This window comes from Aspergillus aculeatinus, assembly GCF_003184765.1.
Source record: "Aspergillus aculeatinus CBS 121060 unplaced genomic scaffold BO66scaffold_28, whole genome shotgun sequence".
NCBI lineage: Eukaryota > Fungi > Ascomycota > Eurotiomycetes > Eurotiales > Aspergillaceae > Aspergillus > Aspergillus aculeatinus.
The window spans coordinates 249,630-268,795 of record NW_020291497.1 but is presented as its reverse complement, the minus strand read 5'-3'; the positions used below and the strand labels follow the sequence as shown (position 1 = coordinate 268,795).

Genomic DNA, 19,166 nt, shown 5'->3' with positions numbered 1-19,166 from the left:
CTGCGGGCAATTTATGGTCTAACGCTCGAACAAGGGCGATAGTACCACCCGGTCGAACACTTCCAGGGCTGGGACGCCGGATGTTGCTAGAAGCCCAAGTAACACCGCAAACACCCAGACTCTACCATACACCTGGCTAGGCTGCGGTCGCAAAGGAAAATAGGCGAGCAAGTCACCGACAAGTCAACTTCATGTATTCCATGCTAGTCTCACACCTCACAGCTTCGAACCGCCTTCCCAGCGACGCGACCCTAGTACGCAGCATAGATGAAAGCCAACTGATCGATCTCATCGCCATCCTGCCCCATATACCCCACAATGGCATACCCGTCATCCGCGGTAAAGGTGGTACAGTTGCTCGTCGTGGTCCCGGCCTCCAGGACATTGCCAGCGCTCGTGGTAGCCTTGATATAGAAGTTGCGGGTGTGGCTGTTGTACTGCCCGGTGCACAGCACCGCCTGGGTCCAGTGTTCGCCGGTGCCCAGCGTCAGCGACGCGGCCGTCCCGCCGGTGCCGCCGTGGCTAAAGGTGGTCCCGTCCGTCAGCTTCAGCGCAACCGCGTCGAGCCGGTCGGCGCCGCGGAAGGTCAGCACGGAGGCCACCGGCGCGGCGGGCAAGCTGGGGAGGTCGTTGAACCAGTCGCCGTGCGGCCCGCCGGAGAACTCGCTCTGGCGGAGCGACGAGGACAGCGTCCAGCTGAAGTCGACCAGCACCGGATTGTGGTCAGAGAGCACATCCCCCAGATACTCCGGGTTGGTATTGAGGAATTCCTCGCCGTCGTAGCGGAAGCTGTCGGCCGCCAGGGTGACGAGGCTGGAGCCCCGGTACAGCACCTTGTCCACCGTCTCGCAGGTTTCGTTCGTGGAGGGGTTGTCGCACATCAGCGAGTCCGCGCCCGCGGTCGGGTACACCCCGCCCATCTCCAGCTCGACCCAGACGTCCGTGAGACTGTTCTGCGACTTGAAGACGCGGATGCCCGTGTCGGCGCTGCGCGTGTAGCGGCTGTTGGTGTCGCCCATGATGACCACGGCGTTGCCGGTCGACCAAGTGTCGATGTAGTCGGCGACTTGTTGGAGGTTGGCGTTACGGGCGGTTTCGTCGCCGTCTTCGGTTCTGTGAGGTTGTCTGTTAGTTTATAATATGGCGGGCACAATAGTGTTAATGGGGAATGGTGTCCTACCCCGCATCGGCGTGTAGATTGTAAAAGTCAATGTACACTCCCTCGGACGGATTCCAACGCATGAAGGTGAAGCCCTTGGGGGTCAGGCAGTCCGACTCGGAGGCGTCCGAGCACGTGTCCCACTTGACACGCGTGAAGTCAACCCAGTCGTAGTTGGAAATGGTGTTCAGGCCACTGCCGATGGCGGCACCGCCAGAAGTAGCCGTGCGGTAGGGGTGGTCGTCGTACTCGTAGATGTATGCATGGTAGTTGAAGTCCTTGATTTCGATGAGCGAGCTCCTCAACCCACAGTATGGTGGGATGTACAGTACATACCTCCTGCAGCTGGATGATATCATAGCCATACTCTGCAAAATACTTGCCAAGCTCCTCCGCGTTCTCAGTCTTCGTGCCATTCACATCATTACTGTTAAGAATCTCCGGCAGACCAGCGACATTGAAGCACAGTGCGCTGAATTTGCCGCTGGTAGTGGCCGCAGAGGCCGACGCAGCTGCGAGGGCACCCAGCCCGAAAAGCTCAAGGTTCCGCATACTGAAGCTTGTCTGTCCTCTGGGAGAATGCCTTTTCTGCGTGGAGCAGCTGGTTCAGGGGCAGTTAAATAGATGAGGAACAAGAGGGGAACCCTGAGCTATCATGAGATGACTAGCTGTAACCGAGGTGCTCGTCTCTATGCTAAGCTCTCGGCAGCAGGGTTGTCTCTTGCGAGCTTGGAAAAGATCGTCACGCGCTGCAATTGTCCACGGCCATTGGCGGAGATATTGTGATGTTCGTACGTGGATGCATTCTTGGCATGCAGGCTGCAGGAATGTCGGATGTCAAGCCTGTTCTGTTCCTGAATCCAGCTAACGCAATAACACAAGCGACTTGAGAATAAGAGCAGGAGGTGAGATACTCTGCAGAATCACTTCGGACAGACAGACCAAGCATTGCACGTGGCAGCAGTGAACCACTTCAGTTGGTCGTGCCAAGTGCACTGTAATGCGACCGTTGTCTTGGCTTGAGCTTGGCACTTTCGCTTGCAGAACTTGATCCCATGAGGATGATGGCATATAGACGGGCGAGATAAGCCATTGACCCAAGAGGTACCAATAGAGTCGTCATGTGCGAATTTCATATTGCATGCCCACGTCGGAGGTGGACTTGATGACCCGCATCGTCAGTGGTGTGTTGCAATTAGGGGCAATTGCCTGTTGCCTGAAAGACCAAGGATGATCAACATGCTGATCGTGTGAACTGTTGAGATCTCAGAGCAAATAGTCATGTCATTTTTCGTTGAAAACCTTGCCAGGATTCATGAGCCAACTATGAGTCAAAGTCAGTACTGCCCAAGTCATGGTCGGAGGCATCCTCACTAAGGATCCACGCTGCGCTTCAATGTCCTCATGAGATCCACTGTGGGCTCTCCTAATTCCTCTTCAAGGTAGTCCTGCTCAGGTTAACTGACGCCTGTATAGGCCGTCGGGAAGCGGGCGAATTACCTTTTTCCCGATCCCAATGCCGTGCTCGCCCTGAGAACGTCAGTGTGGGTTTGCAAAGCGCAATAGTTTCAAGGACATACAGAAACTGTGCCTTCCATCTCGAGCGCCCGCCGCATCATTCTTGAGACACATGCCTTCACAGCTTGATACTGCTCAGGGCTCTTGGGATTATACATTACAGCCTGGTGGAAGTTACCATCGCCAACGTGCCCCAATACTGTGGAGAAAAGTCCGAGGCTGCTTGACTCCTCCTTTGACATCTCTGTTCCAACCATCAGCATTTACCTGACAAAACTCACTGGAGACCACTACTCACCAACGATCTCGGCCAGGCGTGAGATCGGCACCGCCACATCGGTAGACCAGATCTCCGTGCCTGGTGGCCTCGCCGCTAAGGTCGTCCACAAGGCCTGCTTCCTGGCAGACCAGAGATTGTCCCCTTCCTCCGGGCTTGATGCGAATACCAACTCGTCCCCTTTGTTGTTCTTGAGAATCTCCCGGGTTCGGTCGATGCTCTCATTGATTCCAGCCGTGGTGCCGGAGAATCTGAGAATGTCAGAGTCATCTCCCATGGCAGCTCTACAGAATCCGAATGCGCACACACTTACTTCAAAAACAGCGTTGGGGCTTCAACCCAGTACCTCCCGCCCGCGCCACCATTCTGGTTGATGATCCTCATTTGGACATCGTCCATAAACTCCAGCGCCGCCAAGGGTACCGCCGCCCGGATCAGCTTCGATGCGGCCGCCGTTGCATCTCCCACGGTCGGGAATATGGCAATCCCCACACTGGTCTCTTGCGGAATCACTGCCAGCTTGAGCGTAGCCTCCGTGATGATGCCCAGCGTGCCCTCGGACCCCGTGAACAGCGCATTCAGGTTGTACCCCGCCGAGGACTTGCGCGGACGTCGCTTGGTCTTGATCACGGACCCATTGGGAAGCACGACGGTAAGATTGACCACCCAGTCCTTCATGGTACCGTATCGCATGGCGTTGGTCCCACTGCAGTTCGTGGCGATCATGCCCCCGACGTAGGCGGTTGGACCGGGGTCCATGGGCAGGAACAGGCCGGTCGATTTGAGTTGATCGTTCAGGTCCACCCATCGCACCCCGGCCTGGACCGTGACGTTCATGTCCTGCTCATACACCGCGACCACTTGGTTCATGCGGGATAGGTCGATGCAGATGCCGGAATGCGGGGCGGAGAAGTTCCCCTCGACACTCGATCCTGCACCGAATGGGACCATAGGGACTCTGTACTTGGTGCAGACACGTGCGATCTGGGAGACTTGTTCAGTCGTGGCAGGACTCACGACTGCCATCGGGCGTTCGGTGGTGTTGGAGGTCGACCAATCCGAGTACCCATGGTTCTCGATGTCTTCGGCATCAACACTGACAAATTCGTCGCCTAGAATACTTCGCAGCTCGTTGACAGCCTACAAGCGACTGGTTAGAAGCAATGGTTCACATAATTGGTGCCAAACTGCATGCTATACCGGACTGGGCTGGACTGTACCTTCAACATGGTTGGGAGATCAGCATATCTTCCACCCGACTGTGTCTTGGCGGCTTCGGCTTCGGCTTCGGTGGGCGCCGCGGTTCCATCCCACGCTTTAGAAGCCAGCAGCGTGACAACAGCAGTAGCTATGGCGGTGCCAACGAAGGGAAGAGTTCCTGATCGCTCAGAGGCGCGTTGCTGAGAGGTCGACGAGCTGGATCGGAAGAAGAATGGCTTTTGCGACCGTGGAGATGTTGGTGGCCTCGGCCAGCGAGGCCGAAAGCTACGTAGCTGCCATGCCTTCATCACGATTGCGGAGTCCCGAAAGATCTTCTAGTTGATGCGTCAGTTGAGACAGAGCCAGGAGAATCAATAGCCATGTCCTCACCAAGGGTGTGTTGAGACAATCTGTATGTGTTTGTTAAGTCGTCTTCAGTACGCGGTCCGGGGTCGTCGGTTTCGCGCTCGGCCTTCAATGTCAACAATACTAACTAACGGTTGGCTCAATCCAGAAAGGCTGCTAAATCAAGCTTCTGCTTGTTGATGCGTACACCGGAGAGGCTCGAGGGATGGAGAGAAGAGAACTCTTGAAGATTGAGCTCAAAGTGCGATGATAAGTGATGGTCGTGTCGCAGGGAGATGAGAAGGAGAAGGAGGAGGTGGAGGTGGAGGAAAGACGGTCGGAAAGAGGCGGGGAGAGAAAAGGCAGGTTCACCGCATTCCTCAGTCCATGACCAATTCAAGGATGTAGATGTTCAACCCTGCTATCAAACTTTCCCTTTCCCTGTTCACGCAGATTCTGACAGGAGAGTTGCTCGTAATGACTCAGCTGGCTTCAATGCTTGCACGGGTCTATTACTAACACATGTCCTGCAAAAAAGTATGTATGCATTGCACCAAGATGTCGGAGTTCGTCTGATTAAAGATTGGCAAGACTGAGAAGAGAAGAACTTCAAGGTCTCGTGTACTGTACCATCAGGAAGGCACACAGTCGGACATGGCGATGTGCTGTTGTATAGGGTTATATTGGAAGATTTGGAGAGTACTCTACCTAAATACTGTACATTATTGTCCACCCTCAAACGCCTGTCTAAACACCTTACGCAGCCCCACCATATCCGTCATCGCACTCGGCATGAGAAACCCTTGATCGGCATATCTCCTCGCCTCCTCCCCGGAGTCGCAATAGATCCCAGTAACCTTTCCAGCAGCCTGCGCGGCTTCATGAATGGTCTGGATAGCTTCCAAAAGCTCCGGATCCATCACCCCCTGTCCGCGCATAGGATGACCAATGTTGACCCCGAGATCAAAAGGCCCGATGAACAAGACATCGACTCCCGGCACAGCCGCAATGGCCTTCACATTTTCCAACGCAGCTTTGGTCTCGATCTGAACCGCAATGACCAGCGCGTCGTTGGCTTGCTGCAGGTATTCGAGGCCGGTCAGTTCGCGGACGGGACCGCCGTGCGGGTGCTGTTCGACGAACTTCTCCACCGCAAGGAGACTTTCAAAGCCCCGGTTGCCCTCCGGAGGGAACTTCGAGTGCTGCACGATCCTCCGGGCATCTTCGGCGGTTTCTAGCATGGGGACCAAAAGTCCGTGGGCGCCCGAGTCAAGGGCGCGTTTGATCGCCCAGGGTCGGCCCTCGACCACGCGCACAATCGGCGACACGCCACATGCGGCGGCGGCGGCCACAATCTCGTGCATTGTGTCATCGGAGATATTTCCATGTTCAAGGTCGACGAGGAGCCATTCGAGATTCGAGGATGACCGGCACATGACTCGTGTGAGGTTGGTGCCAGGGAGCATCTGCCAGCCCCCAAGCGAAGGGCGGCCGGCTTTGAGGGATTTCTGCAGGCGATTTGCTGCCTGCATCTTGATCAGGTGTAGTTAGCGTATGAAGGATACCTTTGTCAAGACAGTCTCACTTAACTATGAGGTACAGCCGATGAGATTGGACGGCTTTATATGGTGCTCCTTCATACAATCCCGGGCCTGTATACAACATGTACTCCATTCACAGAACCCTCGGTTGCATCGGATGACGCTCCCGAGCATCAGCATCTCACCGAGCGATCGGACCCTGACTCTTCCTTAAGAAGTAATTTATAGGAGAGCTACAAGGAAGCCCCTCCCGATGCCTGCCGACGTGCATTCGATGAGCAGGCTTCTTCGGGTTCTCACGGTGTCCACTGTGAGGTAGATGGACAATTCACATTTAAAGTCTTCCTACCACTGTTCAACACCCATCAGATTGCGCTCACAAGACTGATTAACCCATCTACTCATACCCTCTTCAGACTCAACCATGCAGACCAACGAATTGCGCGAAGTCGCGCTCGCCTTACGCGCCGCCCGCACTGAGAAAAAGCCCATATCCCCACCCACCCAAACATGGCCCTCGCTCGACGCCGACAGCGCGTTTGAAGTTCAGCGCATCACCGTCGACGAGGCGATCAAGCAAGGCGACCGCCTCGTCGGACTGAAACTGGGCAACATTGCCAAGGTCATGCAAGACGCGTTCGGTCTGGACCAGCCCGACTATGGCTTCTTGCTGGCCAGCACCTTCGTCTACGAGGGCACTCCAATCCCGCTCAAAGACTACATCGCCCCGTACGTCGAGCTGGAGCCTGCATTCGTTCTCAAGGCGCCGCTGAAGGGCCCCAACATCACCGTCGCGGATGTGATCAATGCCATCGACTACGCCCTCCCTGCCATCGAGATCATCGATTCCCGCGTCAAGGACTGGGCGATTGGGCTACCGGACACGCTGGCGGACAATGGATCGACGGGGGCGATTATCCTAGGAGGCACCCCGCGACGCCTGACGGACCTCAATCTGCGGGATACCCGGGGTACTCTCCTCTTCAACGGCCGCGAGGTCATGACGGGCAACACCAAGAATATCCTGGGGAATCCGATCTCCGCGGTGGCGTGGTTGGTGAATCGGCTGGCGGCGTACGAGGTCGGGCTGGAAGCGGGACAGGTGATTTTGCCCGGGAGCTGCTTGCAGGCGATGCCCATGAGAGAGACCGGGCGCTGGACGTGCACTTTTGACGGCTGGGGGACTGTCGAGTTTGATGTTGTCTAGGCTTATGACCCTTTTTGATGTTCATTTCCCTATGGTCGCATCTAAGTATGAGAAGTGACGCAAACTTCGAAGCTGTGCGGTAGTACTTCTTGTAACGTACGAACCACGTTGGAGGTGGGAGGGGGATTCCTGCCCCTTCACTAAATGAGTATCAGTGATCGTTGCTCCACTTTCTACTTTTCCATAGGAAGTGAATGAAGTTCAGTATGGCTTTATTTTCGCCAGAGAGAAATCGGGAATCGGGAGCGTTTCCCGATCCCCGTCAGGGCTGGCTCTCAGTCAAATTGCCTGTTCGGGTTAGGCCACTTCCCCGCAGGCTCTTCCAAAACATGGCGATATGTCTATTCCTTGTAACAACAAGTTGACTTACAGTCAGCACACAGTACTTTACTTGTTCTTGGGGAGATATTCCGAAGGGGCAGGAGAAAAGTGCATGACAAGAGGGGATGTGGTTGCTCGACCTTGTCCTGCATGACGCGCGTCACCCATGCCTCTCCGTGACACCACTTATCACTTCTCTATCTTTCCTATAGTTACCAAATCAACGCTACATGTACAAAGGAGAGATGTATGTAAAGAACTGTTTAAATTTCAGACTATTGCAGTACGACTGAGAACAGAACTACGGATAGTGATCAACAAAACAGCTAGCTATATCGAAAAGGACGAAGCTACTCGATGATCTCCTCGATCATCGACTCCAAAAACTGCTTCTGCTCAGTCAAAAAGGACTTCACATCAGCAGCATTAAACGGACGCTGAGCGATTTCGCGATCCCGTTCCTGCTTTAAGAGCGCCCGAACTCGTTCTTCAAGTACTTCAAGCCTGTATCGCGTGTATTGAGTGTAGAGCTCGGAGAGGTTGCTGATAGGCCGCACGCCTGTCAGCACGGTCTCATCGCGCACATGCGGCGACTTGGCTCGGAACGAGGTGATCATCGTGATGCGCTCACGTCCTCCAACCGCCTTTAATGCTTGGTGTTCGATGTATCGTCCTTGCATGACCACGGCCGTGCCCTGGTACAGCAGTGTCAGTCCACAGCAAATACGCATCAGAGCTGCAAAAGGGGGAGCTTACCATGGCCGGACCCCGAACCTTCATGATATCTCCGGATGCAGTCTTCAGTGCAGTTTCGCCACCCGTCATCCCCGTGCAGTCAGAGAGCATCGTCACGCAGACGAAGGGGTAGCTATCACGGTGCCAGGCAAAGGCGGGGAGAGCGTCGTCGGTGGCAGGGGATGTAGACGCCACTGTCTGATTGTTGATCGAGATGTTGATAGCGGCAATCTCATAGTCCATGGCAGGAACGAGGTCAATTCCAGCCACCTCGGAGATTCGAGACAGAACCTCGGGGGATTTCCAGGCATCACAGATAAAGGGGGCTCGGCTGTTGATCTCATTAGGACGTGATTACTATCAGAAGTCCATCAATCACTTACGCAGGTCCCATGCCCCGGATAGTGTTCTTCACGAAGTCTGACGTGTACTGGCAGTCATCTAGGACCGATTGGCTGAAGATCTCGGCCCGCATCTGCCTGATAGCCTCTTCGGTAAAGAGCTGGAAAGGCGCCGTGACCGCATTGGGAGAGATCCCCTGGCCTTCGAGGCCAATCTCTCTCATGGTGTAGATTCTGCTGGGAGGCTGATAGTTCAAGTGCGTTTTGGGATCAAAGCTCTGCTTATCAGCCAGCTGGGCTCCATCGATGAGTGACTGCGGTAGCTTGTTGGTGGGTCTGGTGGCTCTTCTTGTAGTAGGCCCAACCACTATAGGCGGCGCCATCGGGGTCATCACTGCGGTCAGAGACATGCTGGAGTGTAGCGTGTTCGAAAAAAGAATGCTTGATGTTTCAGAAGTTGATTTCTTGATGAGGTCCAAACGATTGAGTACATTCGAAGATTATATAGAGACGATATTCTGATTGAACTCTCCGCGTATACAGGAGCTTATGTCTTGAATGAGGGCAAACTCCTAGAGTCCGAGGATCGGATGAAGCTCCCGAGAAGCCCTCGTCGAATCATACGAATCCGGTGTCCATTTCCTCATCCCGATGGCTTTTGCCCCCTGTACCTCCCACTGCAGAGTCTCTCGGAAGGCCTGGTCGGGTTCTGATCGCGAGAGTTGAAAAGCTATTACGTGAGAGGTACTGATGAAGGTCCGTTCGTATAAACAGCCCGGGACGATCATTTGTGTACGCATACCCGGTACTCCCCCCATTCTTCGAGCACACTTTACTCTCCACTCGCAAGGGCGCCACCTCACGGTTTGAGATCATGGATCAGAGATACTGTTCCAATCACCATGACCCAAAGTCAGAAGCAAGGATCAATACCGAAGCACCCCTTGTCGCGGTCAAAATTCTCTACCTTGTCTCTTTCTCCCATCTTGTCCTTAAATAGATGGTACCCCACACCCCACACGGGCCTTGTACCGTCAATACTCTATCGCAACCCCTTTCATATCATTTCCTCTCTAATTTCCTTGCCACCACGATGACTAAAGATAAAGCTAGCTCTGATGACATCCAGGGCACCACGCCTGATTCCGGTCCCGATAGTCAGGATGTCATGAAAGCCGAGCTCGTCGATCCAAACCCCCCAAATCAGCTTCAACGCCGCCTCGACAACCGTCAAATTCAGATCATGGCAGTGGGGGGCTCAATCGGAACTGCTTTATTCATCAGTATCGGCGGAGGACTGGCCAAGAGCGGACCGCTCAGCCTACTGCTTGGCTACGGCATTTACTCTATGATTTTGGCCTGTGCTACCAACGGTCTGGCTGAGATGACTACGCTGGCTCCCATTCCCGGCGGGTTCATCCGCATGTCGGGCAAATGGGTGGACGATGCCTTTGGCTTCATGGCCGGATGGAACTTCTTTCTCTACGAGGCGATCTCGATTCCGTTCGAAATCACTGCTCTCAACATGTTGTTGAAGTTCTGGACCGATGCCATTCCCACGGCAGCAGTGTGCTGTGCATGTATTGTCGCTTATTCGTGAGTCTCTCGATGCAACTTGATGACCATGCCATGAAAAGAAAACCATGGACTAACAATTCCCCAAAGTCTGCTTAGCATCTTTGCAGTCAAAATATACGGGGAAGCCGAATTTTGGGGATCAAGTGGCAAGGCCGTGCTGATCACCCTCTTATTCTTTTTCACCTTCGTCACCATGGTCGGTGGCAACCCTCAGCATGATCCTTATGGCTTTCGTCACTGGAAGAACCCGGGGCCCATGGCCGAGTACCTACACACCGGATCACTCGGTCGCTTTGAAGGTGTGCTTTCTGCCATCTGGGTCGCAAGTTTCACGATTGCGGGTCCGGAGTATGTCAATCTTCTGGCCGCCGAGGCGAAACGCCCGCGAGTGTACATCAAGCACGCTTACCGGGTGGTCTACTGGCGGTTCATCTTCTTTTATCTCATGGCCGCCTTGTGCGTGGGGATCCTCGTCGCTTATAACGACCCAACTCTAGTAGCCATCTTTCTCGACAACACCGATAGCGGCGCTGGAGGATCGTCTCCATTCATCGTGGCGATGCACAACATGCAGATTCCGGTCCTGCCACATCTGATCAACGCCCTGCTGCTGACGACGATCTTCTCGGCCGGCAATACGTACATGTACTGCGCAAGTCGCAGTCTGTACGGGCTGGCTCTGGACGGGCGAGCTCCCGCCATTCTGGCCAAGTGCACCAAGAACGGCGTGCCACTGTACTGCGTGCTGGTCGTCATCTGTTTCCCCCTGCTTTCCCTCCTCCAACTGGGCGATGGATCCGCGCAGGCCCTGACCTGGCTGACCAATCTGATTACAGCCGGGGGGATCATCAACTACATCGTCATCTGCGTGACCTACCTTTGCTTCTACCGTGCCTGCAAGGCCCAGGGGGTGGACCGCAAGACCTTCCCTTATTTTGGCCGCTTCCAACCCTACACCGCTTGGATCGGGCTCGTCGGGGAGTGTCTGATTGTGGTTTTCTACGGCTACGCCAGTTTCACTCCCTGGAACCTTTCAGACTTCTTCACTCATTACACAATGGTCATTGTGGCTGTTGTGCTGTTTTTCTATTGGAAGCTTATCAAACGTACCCGGATGGTCGATCCCAAAGATGTCGATCTGGTCTGGGAAATCCCGCTTGTTGATGCGTACGAGGCCAGCCTGACGTCGCCTCCAGCCGGGTTCTTCGCGGAATTACTGCAACTGGTTGGCTGGAGGAAAGGACAGATTACGGGTGATGTGGACAGTCGGATATGAGGGGGCTTGCGGTCTCTTAGCAAATGGAGAGTCACTCACAGATCAGTGATATGCTTCGATCCACTGAGATAGCTGGAATGAGATACTCAGGACCCAGGAACCAATGAAAGAGTCTCTCACTAATCCGATGCATGGTTGTGCAGAAGTATCTAAGTACCTAGTCTCGGATGAGTCTCCCGAGAGGCGATAAGGCAGAACCAGTAGCAGTGCCGCTCCTAGCAACACTAGCAGAATTGATTGACTCTCGTACCGTATCTGTCAAACTCGTTCTCGGTGAGAGATATGCACTAACTGACTTTGGAATCCTGGGCGACCTAAAATGCGGGGTAAAGAAGTGTAAGGTAGTGATCTGCTCGCATGCAACTTCTTATCGCTCCCGATGAACAAACCAGAATTGCCGACCAGCCTGCTCTCTTCCACCTCCGCTGGCAGGAATTGAGTCCAAGAAGTCAACGTGTTCTTTGACTCTTCATATCTGTAATACCTCTACACCTTTGTGGAAGTGAGAATATGCAAGCGTCAGCCCGTAAAGCCCGAAGAACTGCAAACGCGTCAGTCTATCCCCCAAGTCGTTGATCGTGTTCTAATTTGCCGGCTAGATGCGTCGCATGTCGTCAGAGCAAGATAAAATGCTCAGGTGAAGAGCCCTGCATCAATTGCCAGAGGCGCTCGGTGCGATGTGAGTTTGCGGAGGGCGTCAACCGGGTCGTGGTCTCGGAGAGGTTCGTCCATTGTGGCCAGAGGTCGTTCGTGCTCCCAGATGGTAACAGAAGCCCTGCACCAGATATCTGCGACGCTTGGAGGCGCAGGTTCGTAGCCAGAAGGCGCTGGCCACCATGAAGAATCCGATCATGTCTCCTTCGGATACACCTCCGGTGGCTAGAGACAGCTGTCCGACTGAAGCTGCATTGTCAACCTCCGGTTCCGCACCCTCGCGAGAAACGTCGCCGGCGAGCCAACAGCGAAGCACCTGGACAAGTCCTTTCGCTCTCCCGTCGACGACCATCAAGAACACAAAGGATAACAAGCGAACGTGGAGTATGTGCCTATCTGCATGTTCGGGTGTCCCATCTAACTATGGTCCTAGTCTGGCTGGCACCGTCGTCCATGTGGTCATTCACCACCCGCCTCACCATCCTGATGACAGAGAAGCTGCATCATCAATATCCCCACAACGCCCCGACCTTGCGAGCCAAAGAAATCTATCCCCTCCGCTGGGAGGTCCGTCCAGCCAGCAGACCTCCGGACATAGCCGACCTGCCGTCTCTCGATTACTCGCTGTACCTATTCAACACGGTGAAGTTCCATTTAGGGCAGTTGCGCTTCTTCAACGAAGAGCAATTCGTCGAGCGTCTGCGGGCTTTCTACCACGGTAACCCCGTCGCAGTAGCCACAGAATACCGCCTTTGGTTCATCCAGCTCCTCCTGGTCTTATCGTTTGGAACAGCTCTGCTGTGTCGGTCGAAAAGCCCGGATCAGCCCCCGGGCTCACGGTTCTTCGCTCGCGCCATGTCGTTGATGCCTGACCATGCGTCTCTGTGGAAGGATAGCTTGTTGGCGATCGAGGTACTGGCCCTGGCTAGCCTGTACTTATATTCGATCGACCAAAGGGAATCCGCCCATATATACGTAAGTGTACCGGTGGCCCAGACGTTCGTTGGATGCGCACGGGTAGGATTTGTACTGAGTAAGTCGACTGCTGCAGCTCGGGCAAGCGATCCGAATCGCACAATACGAAGGCATGCACACCCAGCTCTCCGAGGAGCAGCTGGGGTCCAAGACTGTGGCCCGATGTCGTAGTCTCTGGTGGACGTTGTACATCATGGACCGGCACTTCTCCTACTCGGTCGGACTGCCGATGACCACCCAGGATCGGGATATCAGCACGCCAATCGATCCTCCAGAGCACTGCTCCCAGCAGGATCTTGCTCTTAGTCTCCACGCGAAGCTGTCCCGACTGCTGTCGTATATTCTGAGCAGTGAGTTCGTTCCCCTGCCACCCGGCGAACGGTGCCCTAACCGGGTTCGAAGCGGTATACAATGCGGAAAGAACACAGTTGCACGTCTTTCTGGACACCACGAAATCGATCCTCCAGACCCTGGCGGGATACGCCCAGGAAATGGAGGAGATCATCCAGATCCGGCTGCGCAACTCGCTGGACACGATGCCCCGAGGCACGCAGCACATCACCCTATTATATCATCAGGTTCGCCAACCCCATCGCTCCCAACACCTGACCCCCTCAACCCCACCCCTTGGAAGCAAATTCAACTCACTCATACAAATCACCAACCCAGTGCGTAATCGTAGCCACCCGGCCCCTCCTCCTCTCCGCCCTGATCGACCGCCTCGAAACCCTCACCCACGACGGCCTCGACACCAACGACTTCCTCGCCCTCACCAAGCCCCTCCTATGCATCGGAATCAAATCCGCCGTCAAAACCATCGAGATTCTATCCGGCACCGACAGTCTTCTCGGTGGGTGTACCTTTTCCTTTCCCCGGTTCCCCTTCCCAAACAGAAGAAAAAGAAAAAGAAAAAGAAAAGGAAAAAGAAACGGCCACAACCTAACTAAACAACCTCACAACATCAAGAAGTATTCCTCCTCTACGACCTCGAATTCACCTACGACGCCGCCATTCACCTCGCCCTGGCCCGCACCCTGTTCCCGGAACTCCTCGACACTGCCCCCACACCAGATAGTCCTAGTCCCAGTCCCAGTCCCAATCCCAGCCACCAAGCGCACTCCATCCTCGACGCAATGATTTACCACGGCAACCGCATCGCGCTCGCCCGGAAGGAAGGGCTGATGCACCTCGAGCGGCTGCTGGACGAGGTGGCGGTGTCGGTGGCGGTGTCGATGTCGGGCCGGGGTCGTCGCCCCGACCGCCCCGGCCGCCCTTCCTCTTCCTCGTGGTATACGCATACACCGGCGAGTCTGCAGGTACCGGCGGGGGTTATGCAAGGGGGTGAGGCTGGGCACTCTGTCGCCGCTGGCGGCGGGCTGGTGGGGTACGGCGATGGAGTGGTCGGGGAGGAGGAGTTGGGTGGTCCGTCGTTTACGGCGGTGGAGGATCCGCAGCTGGCGAATGTGGAGTTTTTGGAGCAGATTGGGATCTCGTCTGCGGAGTTCCTGTCTATCGTGGCGCAGATAGGGCCGGTGGAAGGGGTGGACGGGGTGGAGGGTGGGTTTGGGGAGTGAGTGAGGGGCTGTTTCTGTACGCTGAGATGGGCCAGGGTGAAGGGTGTTGTGTGTATGCTGTTACGGGGTGAGCGTGAGCGATTGGGAGATTTGGCTGACTACGCGGGGATATCAACGTATCGGGTGTTATCAATGCTGGTGACAGTTTATCACTTAAAAGAAAAGCTCGGAGATAGAGAATTTGGAGACTTGATAGGCCTCTATGTGAATATTTCTCCTGGTGGCCAAGTTCCCGCAACTATTACAGTAGAGCTCTAGAACTGCATCCAGCGACATTCCTTCACCAGGGAGCAGCCCGCTCCGACGTTTCCTCACCCCTTAATCTTTTGCGCGCAGACTTTACGCATTACGAACAGACTACAAGACCTGGACAACGTCGTCGGAATGTCCTGCCGTCGCGATCAGCGGGGGCGGGCGTTCGATCTTCTGCCGGAAGATGTATCGCTTGATGAACCACGGCAGCCACACCGTCAACTCGTAGTTGATGAATTTCTTCGTTGGGACGGAGAAGACCTCTGTCACAGAGGTATTAGCAACCGTTACTTTGCAAGTGCATGTGAATGACCGCTAGAAACTCACGATCGATCTCCTCCAGGGTGAGCTGCTTGGTCTCGCGCACGAAGCAGAAGATCATGAACCAGGCGATCAAGTTCAGACCCGCGTAGAATCCGACTAGCAAGGTATGAGAGTTAGGATATGTCCTTGCGCTGAATGAAAGGATTCGTTGTTTCACTTTCACTTACAGGCACCGGTGGGAGTCATGACGGTCTTCATCCGAGGGAAGGTCAAACTGAGGATACCAGCTGGGTGGCTGTTAGCTGCAAGAGCTGATTGATTCTGGTTATACGAAGAATAGAAGGGCTTACCGAAGGTGTTGTTGATGCACACAGCCCAGGCCATGCCTTGCTCACGCTGGATGGTCGGGAACACCTCGGCCGAGTACTGGAACGCCACCGGCCCTTCCCCAAGGGAGTAGCATATGGTGAAGAGGTAGACGAATCTTCGCTGTGGTCAGTCATGTTGGATGTTGTTTAGGGAGGGCTGAACGTACAATGCGACAGGGCCAATCTGCGCACCCTTGCTACCGGTGTCTTTCAACAGAGAGAGACCGGCTGCTAGGAGAAAGATGCACATGAGGGGGAATGTCTGGATGGGCGTTAGTCGGGGGTCTTTCATAATTCGCATCATCACTTCGACTCTGAGAGGAAGGAACAAAGCTCCACTCACAATGAGGGTCAGAGTCCGGCGTCCTTTGGTATCAATCAAGAACACGGTCGGAATAGTGAAGACGACCTGGATCGCGCCGTAGCCCAGGGAGGCGTACAACGCCTGGGTCGCGCTATATCCGGCATTCTCGAAAATGGTCGAGCTGTAGAACGAGATGACTACGGAGTGTCAGACATCAGTCTACCTGGTATTGAGCAAGTCTCGGACCAACTTACTGTTGATGCCGCACATCTGCTGGGCGATCATGACGGTGGAGGCGCCGTAGTTGGCCCGGCGGATGCGAGGCACGGCAAAGCAATCCCACATGCGAGAAAAGTAGCCCGCGCCCCGCGCTTCCCGGAGCTCCTCCTCGTAGATCACATACGAGTAGTAGTAGTCCCGGGCCGCGATGATGGGGTGGGCGCGCAGACGCAGCATCGACTTGAACCCTTGGGCATACCGACCGTGCTTCATCAGCCAGCGAGGGGATTCCGGGCAGAAGAAGATCCCCAGCCCCAGGATGAAGGAGGGAATGAATGCGGATCCGAGTTGCAGGCGCCATGCGATGCGACCGGTGTCTTTGACAATGACATTGGCGGCGAAGCCCAAGAAGATACCTTGATCGACGAGGTCAGTATTGTATACGAGTGGTAACCAGACCCGGTGGATGAGGAGAGAGTGGCGCACCTGCGACAACCCACAACTGCCAGAACATGACCAGAGCACCTCGAATGCGCGCAGGCGCCATCTCCGCCGAGTAAATTGGCACGGTCGCGTTCTTCGCCCCAATCCCAATGCCCATCACGAATCGAGCAGCGAACAATCCTTGCCACGATCTGGCGAATGCAGATCCGATGGGGGTGGCGGTCAGACAGCACGCAGTGACAAATATCTCGCCTCTTCGGCCCAGGTAGTGGTTGAGCGGATCGACAATGAAGGCGCCACTGTAAAGATCACAAAGATCACAAATCAGTCCTGCGAAGCAGCGAAAAAAAGCAATGTTGGGGACTCTCGACACTCACATCATCCCAGCCGTCAAGAAAATGATGGCGTTGACCAGTCCCACGATCCATTCATCTTTGCCATCCCCAGCGATGCCAAACTCCTGGGGGAAAGAGAGGTTCGCCCCGTTGGACCCGGTCTGATCCCATCCTTGTGTCGCAGCGCCAATCGCACACAGAGCAATCGAATACCAGAGCATGAACGGGCCATGCCATTTGTGATCTCTCTCGTAGACGAGCGCAGCGCGTTCCTGGTCGTCGAGTTCCGGGATCGACTCGAACCGCTGAGGGTCCCGCGCGACCAGGGCAGCACGACCAAGGAGATCGGCGTGCTCGGACATGTCGTGGGCGTCGGCGAACGCGCGAGCGTCGAGAACAACCTGCTCTGGAGATTTGCGCTTCCAGCGAGATGAACAGTCAGTGTCTCCGAAGTCACAAGTTCAGCACGTGCGATGCTCACCGTCAGGGGGTTCTCGATCAGATTGAGGGCTGGCCCGCGAGCCGCGTGAGGCAGCTCGGGCTTGGTGATCGGAACCACATTCTCATTGTGAGAGATCACGTCCGCAGACGTCTTTTCGTTCATGGTGGATGGATCAGTCTGAGGCGGATGAGAGGAAAGTTGGTCTGGGGAAGATCTCTTCTGACGAAAACCTCATGGGGATTTAAGAAGAAACTAAAGGGGGGGTAAAAAAAAGAGTGGCTCATTCACCGCATATAGGCAAATTCATTCACCCTACCTCCCCGTGGGGTAATTACAGTACTCCGTACTGTATGTACATACAAAGGGCATGGGGACACGGTCTCGTAGCATTGTCAGCACTAGCAACGAGACCGATCATACGAGCGTATGCCCATCTGACACCCAGTTAGGGCTTGGCTGGCTGCAGGATTGGGCGGCTGGTGGCTTTTGCCGCAAACCCCACTTCCGGCGCTCAAAGCGCCTGGGCTCCTGCTTCTCTGCTCTTCTCCGCAACCTCCACATTCCACACACGCACACACAGACCAGATACTCCAGAAATCGGACATACCCCGGATCCCCAGATCTCTGGTGGTCGCTGGAACGTGGTCGACCACGATAGTACCACAAAGCCTCCCAAGGTTTCCAGGGTAGAACCACCGCGCCTGATTGGCGGCTCAAAAGACAAGGTTTCTGGCTTTCTATTACAAAGCCGGAGATGGATAGCGTAATCCCACCTCAATAGACAAACGACCTACAATCAGGTGTAATGATGTATGTGGCTGACATGAGAAAGGCTGTCCTGACCCAATTTCCCAATTTCCTCCCCTTAGCCTCAAAAAGCCGATAGGTTTTTCGTTGAGGATTGTGCCGTGTCCGGGAAGCTTTTCTTGCTCGCTGTCCCTCCGTCCCTCCGGTCTGGCGGCGGTTTTCGCCGTTTCGGTCTTGCCGTGACCCCACTGACTAATAATTGGAAGGTGACATGTATAAGTTACATCCGGGGTCACCAACTAGAATCCTGGGGGGATTTTCGGCAGCGAATCATAACCGGGATTCGTCACTAGCCTCTTGACTTTGGCTGCCCTTTCGCTGCGCTTTGCCGGGTTGCTGCTAAGTTATCCTGGTTATTGCCTCAATCCGGGAGCGGATGAGCACAATCCCGGTCTACGATGGCAAATATGATTGTTGACGGACGGCCTGGATTTCAATCGTGCCCGAATCGCTCCCCGAGACTTCTCGCCGCTCAGGTCACAGGTGCAGTAGACTATAACTTGACTTGACCATCGGCGCGTCCGAGTCGTCGCCAGTCCGCATGGTGCGGTGGTGAACGCGATCGTGACATGACCGTTGGATATGCCCCCAAGCTTTTTTTATGGTGTACTGTACACTTCTTTAGCCCTAAACTTTTCTCGAGTAGAGTTTCGAAGACCTCAGGATTCTCTCAAATTCCATCCGATTCTCTTTCCTCAACACAAACAGCAAAACTGGGAAGTTTACAGACGGGCTGGGGTTTGGCAGCAAATGCGGGGTGAGAGGGCCATTTGTTGCCGATCTTAGCCTCTCAAGGCGCTGCGTCGCTGCGTCAGCACATGGGCGCCGGTCCCGTGACCGACTAACTAACTCAATTTTTCACTAGTCTCACTACCAGTTGTCTAGCTCTCTTGGGAGGCCAGGGAGGCAAAGGTGTGGCGGTGGGTAAGAAGCTGGACCGCAAGCCTTAATTTGACGGCCCAAGTTGCACAGTCGGGTGAGTGAGCGGGCACCATTTTACGCAGACCTGTAGCAGCTAACTCATACAGTA

The 19,166-nt window shown here is 54.8% G+C and overlaps 8 protein-coding genes across 8 annotated transcripts; 3 read left to right on the top strand and 5 right to left on the bottom strand.

Moving 5' to 3' along the window:
- Positions 1 to 146: 146 nt before the first annotated feature.
- On the bottom strand, positions 147 to 1,806 carry BO66DRAFT_101512 (endonuclease/exonuclease/phosphatase family protein). Its single transcript, XM_025641759.1, has 3 exons — positions 1,496 to 1,806; positions 1,181 to 1,437; positions 147 to 1,113 (listed from the first exon to the last, which is right to left on the bottom strand). The coding sequence occupies exons 1-3, from the start codon at positions 1,709 to 1,711 to the stop codon at positions 252 to 254; spliced, it is 1,335 nt and encodes a 444-aa protein (XP_025503289.1). The 5' UTR covers positions 1,712 to 1,806; the 3' UTR covers positions 147 to 251.
- Positions 1,807 to 2,275: 469 nt separating this feature from the next.
- Positions 2,276 to 4,783, bottom strand: BO66DRAFT_101505 (FAD-binding oxidoreductase). Its single transcript, XM_025641758.1, has 8 exons — positions 4,545 to 4,783; positions 4,175 to 4,489; positions 3,268 to 4,094; positions 2,976 to 3,205; positions 2,740 to 2,921; positions 2,660 to 2,689; positions 2,534 to 2,607; positions 2,276 to 2,483 (listed from the first exon to the last, which is right to left on the bottom strand). The coding sequence occupies exons 2-8, from the start codon at positions 4,460 to 4,462 to the stop codon at positions 2,444 to 2,446; spliced, it is 1,671 nt and encodes a 556-aa protein (XP_025503288.1). The 5' UTR covers positions 4,463 to 4,489; positions 4,545 to 4,783; the 3' UTR covers positions 2,276 to 2,443.
- Positions 4,784 to 5,221: 438 nt separating this feature from the next.
- Positions 5,222 to 6,031, bottom strand: BO66DRAFT_375563 (HpcH/HpaI aldolase family protein; the record flags this gene model as incomplete). The annotated part of the gene is made up of 1 exon (XM_025645657.1): positions 5,222 to 6,031. One exon carries the CDS (start codon positions 6,029 to 6,031, stop codon positions 5,222 to 5,224), a length of 810 nt encoding a protein of 269 aa, XP_025503287.1.
- Positions 6,032 to 6,293: 262 nt separating this feature from the next.
- On the top strand, positions 6,294 to 7,247 carry BO66DRAFT_420921 (2-keto-4-pentenoate hydratase; the record flags this gene model as incomplete). Its single annotated transcript, XM_025649917.1, has 2 exons — positions 6,294 to 6,305; positions 6,471 to 7,247. 2 exons carry the CDS (start codon positions 6,294 to 6,296, stop codon positions 7,245 to 7,247), a joined length of 789 nt encoding a protein of 262 aa, XP_025503286.1.
- Positions 7,248 to 7,918: 671 nt separating this feature from the next.
- BO66DRAFT_402117 (uncharacterized protein) lies at positions 7,919 to 9,054 on the bottom strand (the record flags this gene model as incomplete). The annotated part of the gene is made up of 3 exons (XM_025648800.1): positions 7,919 to 8,263; positions 8,325 to 8,634; positions 8,687 to 9,054. The coding sequence occupies 3 exons, from the start codon at positions 9,052 to 9,054 to the stop codon at positions 7,919 to 7,921; spliced, it is 1,023 nt and encodes a 340-aa protein (XP_025503285.1).
- A 683-nt stretch (positions 9,055 to 9,737) lies between these two features.
- On the top strand, positions 9,738 to 11,498 carry BO66DRAFT_452950 (uncharacterized protein; the record flags this gene model as incomplete). The annotated part of the gene is made up of 2 exons (XM_025651966.1): positions 9,738 to 10,240; positions 10,310 to 11,498. 2 exons carry the CDS (start codon positions 9,738 to 9,740, stop codon positions 11,496 to 11,498), a joined length of 1,692 nt encoding a protein of 563 aa, XP_025503284.1.
- Positions 11,499 to 12,008: 510 nt separating this feature from the next.
- On the top strand, positions 12,009 to 14,706 carry BO66DRAFT_452948 (uncharacterized protein; the record flags this gene model as incomplete). Its single annotated transcript, XM_025651965.1, has 8 exons — positions 12,009 to 12,049; positions 12,098 to 12,220; positions 12,283 to 12,536; positions 12,586 to 13,127; positions 13,204 to 13,477; positions 13,530 to 13,705; positions 13,797 to 13,977; positions 14,094 to 14,706. The coding sequence occupies 8 exons, from the start codon at positions 12,009 to 12,011 to the stop codon at positions 14,699 to 14,701; spliced, it is 2,199 nt and encodes a 732-aa protein (XP_025503283.1). The 3' UTR covers positions 14,702 to 14,706.
- Positions 14,707 to 14,868: 162 nt separating this feature from the next.
- On the bottom strand, positions 14,869 to 17,602 carry BO66DRAFT_392419 (putative facilitated glucose transporter). Its single transcript, XM_025647500.1, has 10 exons — positions 17,369 to 17,602; positions 16,930 to 17,306; positions 16,595 to 16,851; positions 16,144 to 16,524; positions 15,929 to 16,086; positions 15,753 to 15,847; positions 15,568 to 15,701; positions 15,445 to 15,504; positions 15,281 to 15,373; positions 14,869 to 15,216 (listed from the first exon to the last, which is right to left on the bottom strand). The coding sequence occupies exons 1-10, from the start codon at positions 17,489 to 17,491 to the stop codon at positions 15,059 to 15,061; spliced, it is 1,836 nt and encodes a 611-aa protein (XP_025503282.1). The 5' UTR covers positions 17,492 to 17,602; the 3' UTR covers positions 14,869 to 15,058.
- Between the last annotated feature and the right edge of the window lie 1,564 nt (positions 17,603 to 19,166).

What these genes read in the sequence shown, in the direction of transcription:
- BO66DRAFT_101512 (XM_025641759.1), bottom strand. Translation starts at nt 1,711, where the DNA reads ATGCGGAACCTTGAGCTTTTCGGGCTGGGTGCCCTCGCAGCTGCGTCG. An exon ending in ATATCATCCAGCTGCAGGAG is followed by an intron (nt 1,438 to 1,495) that starts GTATGTACTGTA and finishes ATCGAAATCAAG; the next exon opens with GACTTCAACTACCATGCATA. An exon ending in AATCTACACGCCGATGCGGG is followed by an intron (nt 1,114 to 1,180) that starts GTAGGACACCAT and finishes ACAACCTCACAG; the next exon opens with AACCGAAGACGGCGACGAAA.
- BO66DRAFT_101505 (XM_025641758.1), bottom strand. Translation starts at nt 4,462, where the DNA reads ATGAAGGCATGGCAGCTACGTAGCTTTCGGCCTCGCTGGCCGAGGCCA. An exon ending in ACGCCTGGCCGAGATCGTTG is followed by an intron (nt 2,922 to 2,975) that starts GTGAGTAGTGGT and finishes TGGTTGGAACAG; the next exon opens with AGATGTCAAAGGAGGAGTCA. An exon ending in AAGCGCAGCGTGGATCCTTA is followed by an intron (nt 2,484 to 2,533) that starts GTGAGGATGCCT and finishes TTTGACTCATAG; the next exon opens with TTGGCTCATGAATCCTGGCA.
- BO66DRAFT_392419 (XM_025647500.1), bottom strand. Translation starts at nt 17,491, where the DNA reads ATGAACGAAAAGACGTCTGCGGACGTGATCTCTCACAATGAGAATGTG. An exon ending in GTGCATCAACAACACCTTCG is followed by an intron (nt 15,505 to 15,567) that starts GTAAGCCCTTCT and finishes ACAGCCACCCAG; the next exon opens with CTGGTATCCTCAGTTTGACC. An exon ending in CATGACTCCCACCGGTGCCT is followed by an intron (nt 15,374 to 15,444) that starts GTAAGTGAAAGT and finishes ATACCTTGCTAG; the next exon opens with TCGGATTCTACGCGGGTCTG.